Source organism: Fragaria vesca, linkage group LG4 (genome assembly GCF_000184155.1).
Source record: "Fragaria vesca subsp. vesca linkage group LG4, FraVesHawaii_1.0, whole genome shotgun sequence".
NCBI classification, from domain to species: domain Eukaryota; kingdom Viridiplantae; phylum Streptophyta; class Magnoliopsida; order Rosales; family Rosaceae; genus Fragaria; species Fragaria vesca.
This window is the reverse complement of record NC_020494.1, coordinates 7,304,334-7,311,775: the sequence shown is the minus strand read 5'-3', so window position 1 is coordinate 7,311,775 and position 7,442 is coordinate 7,304,334. Positions and strand designations below refer to the sequence as shown.

General features: G+C 37.4%; 1 protein-coding gene across 1 annotated transcript; it reads right to left on the bottom strand.

The window, feature by feature from the left end:
• Positions 1-199: 199 nt before the first annotated feature.
• On the bottom strand, positions 200-2,245 carry LOC101300140. The gene is made up of 3 exons (XM_004297974.1): positions 2,162-2,245; positions 1,181-2,058; positions 200-246 (listed from the first exon to the last, which is right to left on the bottom strand). The coding sequence occupies exons 1-2, from the start codon at positions 2,243-2,245 to the stop codon at positions 1,219-1,221; spliced, it is 924 nt and encodes a 307-aa protein (XP_004298022.1). The 3' UTR covers positions 200-246; positions 1,181-1,218.
• Positions 2,246-7,442: the final 5,197 nt, after the last annotated feature.

Sequence of the window (7,442 nt, the reverse complement as noted above, 5' to 3'; positions counted from 1 at the left end):
TAAATCCGATGAAATATCCTCCTCATACAATATAAGAAGACTCGAGAGNGGTAAATGCTAGCTCTCTCTGTCTCTGTGTCTCTCTCTTCTCTCTTCAGCAAGCATCAACCACCTTTCTTTTGCTTTTATCATCCTGCTGGGGATTGTTCAGGATCTTTAGAATTGTTGGCGTAAAAAAGAAAATAGTAAGCCACTGCCTTCATCAATGATCCAACGCAGCCAACAAATCTAACTTTCCACGTGAAACTGTCAAAAACCACAAGCACAATTTTAACAAAACTTAAATAAGGAGACCTTGAAGATGATTTAGTGTATCACAATTCTTTCTATGACCGAATGTTTTCTTCAGCGAGAAGGAATTAAGAATTAGTAGATAACTCTATTGAAGCTTTTATATACTTGTACTGATCAGTTCAACAAAAAAAATGTTGGATTGATCAAACTAAAATTATATTTGATATGAACGATGTATTGCATATGCAGAAAAAAAAAAGAAAAAAAAGTTAAGCTTCATATAGTTAATAAGAATTGCATTTTGATCCTTACTATAGAGGAGCTTATATATATTTGGACAAGTCATAGTTTAGGTCTATTGAAATTTAATAAGGATCAAAGCATTATGCATGTTGACCTCCATCTCAAAAAGCAAGCAACCTCGTTTCCAAATTTTGGGCAATATTTCAACAGAACCAAACATCTGTTAATATGAATTTAAGCCCTCTAAAACATAAACCTACCAGTACTTGACTGCCTTTTTTAAAAAAAAAACACAGATCACTTATTGCATGTACAAGATGGAAGTACTTCTCATACCCACAGAAGCTAAAATAGTGACTACTCAGATCCAAAATTAAACATTTCTATTAACCACAAACATGTCAAATAAAGACCAAACACATTCTGTAGAACTATATCTGAAGACATTATCAGTTTATATCTCACAATGAGCACTCATTCTTGCTGTATTCATAACATGCAATGCAGAGTGTAATTGATTGTATCTTCTACAAAAAAAAAAAAAAAAAACAAAAAACAAAAAACAAATAAAAACAAAAGAAAGAGAAGAGTTTTAGTGATTGCAACCCTACATCTAATGCTTTAAAATTGTTACTTAAATCTTAAAAATTTGTGAGTGACTATAGTCAGTTATAGAAGAAAGATAATCAAGCCGAGACAGTACCTCCATCTATAGTAGTTCAATTTGTATTGGTTCTTGCTTTAGACATTAGATTCACATCCGCTAAAATTGAACTTCACCACCAACCTTTGTCTGGATTGCATACTGAGATTAGCTGCTTCACAATCTCTCTCAACTTTTTCACTGGAGTAATCCTTGGTTAGGTCAGATTCACAATTATTCTCATCATCGTTGATACATTCTGTTCTTTCTGTTGTTTCTCCCCCCAGTTCAAGAGGGTCGCTTGAAACACAGCACAATCTTTTAATTCTAAGAAGATCCTCTAATGTAGATGGCTTAGCTACATCTAAAATAGCAGCCATCGTCCGCTTCTTCTGCTTACCATTACGTCGCCTTTCCTTACGACTCATCTTTCTGATAGAACTCAATGTAGTTGTAGTTTGTATTGAAGTTGAAGGTTGATCTGTTGAAACTATGACACTGGAACTGGAAGCAACATGGGGACTAAAACTATTTTTGTTTTGTGAGCTTGGTACTGTAGCTGAAGGCTGGTCTGTTGAGCATATGATAATGGAACTGGAAGCAACTTCAGGACTTAAACTAGACTCATTTTCTTCATGATCGTGAATTCTATTAGAGGGAGAGGAAGGGCAATACTGGATTGAAAGTTCTGATAATGAAGGCTCAGTGTTCAATACACATTCACATTCATTCTCTTGCACAACAGTATCCAATGATTTGTTCCGAAAGAGACCACCATCCTTATCTTCTTGCTGAGCACAATGCAAACTTATAACTCCTTTAATTGACTGCAGAGCTGATTTATGGGATTCAAGGGGTGGCAACACCTCCTTGATCCCGTGACTGAGACACAGATGCAAGTATTGCTTTGGGAATGGCCAGTTGGAAATGACATCTCTCTGACGACAAGCAAGAACATGCTGTCTGAAAATAGAACTATTTAGCAACTAGGTAGGTGCATTGCAGCAAATAATCCAAGGTAAATGAATAGCAACTCATTACTTGACATAGCACAGTCGTAATAGTAGGAACTTCAAGACTGAAAAGAACAATAAGAATGCTCAACAACAAAACAACACCAGCCATGAATTTCAGTAGCGAAAAGTTCATTGGATGGAATTGAAGTAGCATTGGAATTCAGATCGCAGCCCTAATAAATTGAATGCTGAGACAAAATGTGTCATGCAAAGCAGAACCTAGAAATATTATCCTACTCAGAATTCGAAATTTCAAGACAGTAGCAAAAGCAATTGAATAAATCAAGATGTAACTCTACAATTACAATTTACACATGAAAACAACCAGCAAAACATAGCAAGAATCATGAAATAGAATAAAAAAAACGAAACTAGAAATCAAATAATCACCTTATAGAGAAAGGATGCTTATCGGGTTGAGCATTTGACGCTAATTGTGGCTGTGGGGGCAGAGGTTGCGAATCCCCAGCTGGGTTTTTCTGGTGAGGTTGCATAGTATGGTAGGAACAAAAAACCCAGTTCAAATTATGAGCTGAGGAATTTGGAATTCCAATTCTCCAGGCCAAACCAATTATGACGGCGCAGAAAACTCCAGGTACCCTAAAAACCCAGATAGAAAGAAACGAGCAGAAGAAGAAGAATCTCAAGAAACAATCAATTGAGAAATTAAGGAAGAAAACAATTTCTGGAATGAAAGAAGGAAACAATTGAGAAATATCAAGTTGAATGGGAATAAATTACAGAGGATGAAAAGCTACGCTAGCTCAATAGAAGTCAATGACTAAATAAGACGATGGCTTTGAGGAAAAGTAGAAGGGAAGGAGCTGAACTGAGGTGTTAGTTAGACCGTTAGAGAAACTAGACTGAGCTGCGTCTGTCTTGTCGACTGTTTAGAGAGAGAGAGAGAGAGAGAGAGAGAGAGAGTTTCCTCTGGGGGTATGGTATTTGAAGTAAGGTTTCCCTATTTATTGTTCTTTCTCTTTTTAGGAAAAAAAAATGAATTTGGGTGATTTATTTACCCTCCTAGAAAGGGAAATAAATGGTAAAAGGTGGGCATTGGGTGAAGTGATTTAGCAGCAAACCTGATCTGAGATCAGGGTTCTGGATTCCGATCATCATTGTTCATTGATAAACGAATGGTCTTTTGGTTCTGTTCGGAAGGAAAAAATTTCAGTGAAATCAGGGATGTAGATCAGGTTTATGTATGCGAGTTAGCTACTCCTCCCTCTTGGTTAGCTAGCTGGGCTTGTTTGTGTGTTGGTACAGCCATGGTGGCTATGTTTAGTCTGTATATACCTACTGTGGGTTACCCATTTGCTTGTGAAGTCTGGAATGGAAGCTATAAAATATGAACTTAGGATCCATGAGCTTATTCAGACTTGGAAACATCTCTCTGCTTGTCTAGGTTTACTGGGTTGTTTCCCAGCTAGCTTCTTTAGAATAGCAGGTCCTTCCTCTTTCTATAATTTTCTCACCAGTGAAGCAGAACGGATACATAGAGGGATATGGTCGCTCTATTTATCCTAGACTCGAGCCTTTGGATGCTCCCCTTGGGTGCCTTTGGTGCTCCCTCACAAGCTTATGCACAAACTTGACAAGGAGAGTACTCAGTTAGCCCATCAGCGAACTGCGAGTGGAAAATTCCTCATTATTTCTTCAGAGATTTCCGCAGAGGTTTGCTGTATGGTCATTGTTTGATGAAGTTGATTCGTAGTCTGTACTTGTAGTAGAAAACGAGTGCAACTTTAATTAATTGGGCCGCTCTCCGGCTAGTTCTGTATGTTGATCTGTATAGATCCTTCCAGTTGCAATGAAGAGCAGTGGGGATATATTGCATTTTAAGACTGATTGTTCTTTTTAATTTTGTAGTATTAATATACCCAATTTTGATCCTTGACCTGTTGCTTAATTGCTACTGGGATAATGGGATTCTTGGTTAACAGAGCTATTAGCCGCTGAAAACCTTGTGCTCGGCATTGTACCCTGTATTGAAAGAAATCAAGTATGCATACAAAGTTGACATGCATCAGTTTTAGTGAGCTTGCAAAATAGTGGAACTTTGTGTGCAAATGTACCCTGAGTTAAAGAGTTGGCATATTAATTTTAGTTTATTGACAGACAGGTCGAGCGATCTTGGATTCATGCACCTAGTTCTTCTTAATCCCCAAAAAGATGGAAAATATAGTATAGTAGTACAGAGGAGGGGGACGCTCAAATCCCTTCTTATATATGTTCTGTAAAATCGCTGATGGATGCAACTCGATCTCTGGTAACTGCAATTTCATATCAAGGTACATAAGTAGCTAGGTCTCTCTCCGGTACGTGCTTGTCATCCGCAGCTGGAGCAAACTGCTTTCTCTATGTTGCAGCACTCAAGAGATGTATGCATGGTACCAATAATATCGACTTAGAAGTGGCATGAGGAATCTGATGCAAATGCAGCATTCAAACACCGGTTACCAAGTTACTGTGCTTGATTTATAATCCAACAACATTGCCTCTAAGCTTTAAAGATTTCAGTTATATAGATGCGCCAATTATCGTGCAACTATATGTGATGGAAGATACTCTGGATAGTAGTAAAGTATAGGAGAGAGGGCACTCAGAGTACGTTGGCACCAATGCTAGCAAGCATGTATACAAAATGTATGACATCGTGCGAGCAGATATGTACAAATTGATCTAGATATATAGTTGGACTTGAATTTCCGCACAAATGATTGCAATCTGCAAATCTATACACATTACTTGGTGCATGTGGTTCCTAAAGGAAGTAACTCAGAAATAAAGAAAGACAGACGTTAGGCTATAACATAAGACATATATATAAGAAACTCATTGCCTAGAGCAACTGTATATATGCCTTCACTTTTTTGACAGTTGCTTGTTAAGCTGTGGTTTGTGTGGAAATCACGCAGGGATAAACATTTGAATGACACAGAATCTCAGTCCCAAGCAGTCATGCTTGGTACACAGGTTTGGTATTCTAATTACTTGCGCTGCTTAAGGAACCTATAAGCAGCGTTCTTTGGCGAACCTATGCTTAGTTGTATGTTTAGATGGAAGTCATGGAACCTTCGATATTTACTCAAGTTGAAACCACGAGAGGTTTTTCGAGGTGGGAAAGCTATGAGCTTTGAGCCGGGTGTTCTCTCTTGGCTTTCATGTCTTTATGGATTTCAAATTTTGGGAAACCATCACTGCAAAATTTGATTTTCATGTCTTCTAACAATTTATATATGTTTGTCATAATGTTTAGAACAAATTTTGGGAAACCATCACTGCAAAATTTGATTTTCATGTCTTCTAACAATTTATATATGTTTGTCATAATGTTTAGAAATTTGAGCGAAAGTTGAAGCCGAAAATTGAAGGTAGCAGCTGTAGTACTATACAGTTTAGCTTTGTGTTAGTGTAAATTGCTCTTTTCTTAGCTAGCTACATTTCTGGATAGAAAGGAAGCAGGGTTAAATATCAGGTGGGTGAATTAGCCTTCTGGTTCTGCAACCCCGATGCAAAGATAAATTAATCCTACCACAAAATGTTTGATTTGTAGCTGTGAATTCGAAAGTAAACTCTGAAAGGACAAGGAGTCTTTAATTGGAAGGTAGTGCTGCATTTCATTTTGATACAAGTTAATGGACTTTCCTTTGGAAGTGGAGGTAGTACGTAACAGAATATATATACAAGTTATCCATCTCCATGCAGCCCTGTCATACAGAAAGAACCAATTGATACATTTGAAACAAACCAGTAAAAGTTAAGGAGCACACACTGCAGGGACTATATATGTAAGATATTGCATAATTAATTGACTTGATCGATGTAATCTCTTTTGAATTTAACATTTCTTACCAAAGAGGGTGCAACTTGATACCTGGTAATGGGTTGTAAATGCTAGTGAAGGCTTTAGTTCTAAGAAAAGTCTTGTACGTTAGGTCTTGGATTGTTATAATTCGGTTGAAAGCCTCAAAGAGCTGAAGGAGGTGATTTGCTCAAGAAACATTAAGAAACTAAACAATTACAAGAATGGTTCCTAAATATATATAAATCTTTCCACATATCCATTCTGTAACCATGACAGAATTATATATTCAGTCCTCTTCTTCTTGATCCCCTTCATCTTTCTGGCAACTAACACGATGGTCCTCTGTCCATTCTTCTCCACACCAATAGCAGAACTGAAAATCGCACCTGAAACCACAATCATTCTGTTTAATGATATCATGAGTTCGAGGTAGATCCTAACCACATTAACCTATGAGGGTCTGACTGATTATTCATTTAAATTTGATGTCAAAATCAATCAGAGCAATAAATCATCAACATGTTCAAACTCCATCCCACTCCAGTGCATCGATTATGTCTTGTAGACTTCAATTTTAGTTCAAAGTTAATTTGGCTGCTCCCAACAAGTACTCATTCATAGGTTTAACATATTTATAAATAAATTACTGACCTGCAAGTAATGCGCAAACAACCTCGAGTCTTCTCCACATAAGAGGTGCACTTGGGACACATCTTCCACTGCTGCTCCTTCATAAGAGCTTCAAAGAGGGATTCGTTCCACTTTTCCGCTATGGATTTGGGGAGTATTGAGGAACATGCTTCGAGTTCTATGACTGATTTACAGTCCTCCAATCCAGGGCAAGAAACGATGTGTTTTCCTTCTTTGATCTTTGAGGAGACATGTCTGTTTATGCAGCCGGAGCAAAACGAGTGTTTACAGCTCTCCACCGTGAACGTCTTATCGGTTTCTTGCCTTTCAAGACAAAGTCCACAAAAGATTTCCGATGATTCTCCGGCCTTATTTGGATCTAGGGTTTCATGGTTTGGACAGGAAGGGACTACTTGATGAGTTGCTTGAATTGTTGTTGTCCCAGCTGGCAATATTGATGAGGGAGACGATCCAGTACTCGGAGAATCCATTGATGGCTAGCTCTTGGAGTCTTGGAGTACTTCAATACTATCGACGTACGTTTTATAGGGTTTTCAGGTTTTGTTTGAGACTCTAGAAATTCATCTCCGTTATACTTCTTTTTATACTGAAACTTAATGGCATAGAGGGGAGCTTAAAATCTGATGGTATTATTCTACGGTTTTGTTTTCCTTATTTATTTTGATTTTAGGAGATACCTAGTTCCACTTAATTTACTTACAACTTGTATCCTATTTGATTTAGGCACCTATATTTATCAAATACTAGCCTTCTATCCTTATAAATTTGAACGTTGTCACAAAATCACCTAAAATTAAGGAGTAGTTAATTGCATTAACAGTTTATATATATATATATATATAGTAGG

Coding starts and splice junctions, on each gene's coding strand:
- LOC101300140 (XM_004297974.1), bottom strand. CDS start 2,245: ATGGCTGGTGTTGTTTTGTTGTTGAGCATTCTTATTGTTCTTTTCAGT. Junction 2,059..2,161: donor TTACGACTGTGCTATGTCAA/GTAATGAGTTGC, acceptor GCTTGTCGTCAG/AGAGATGTCATTTCCAACTG.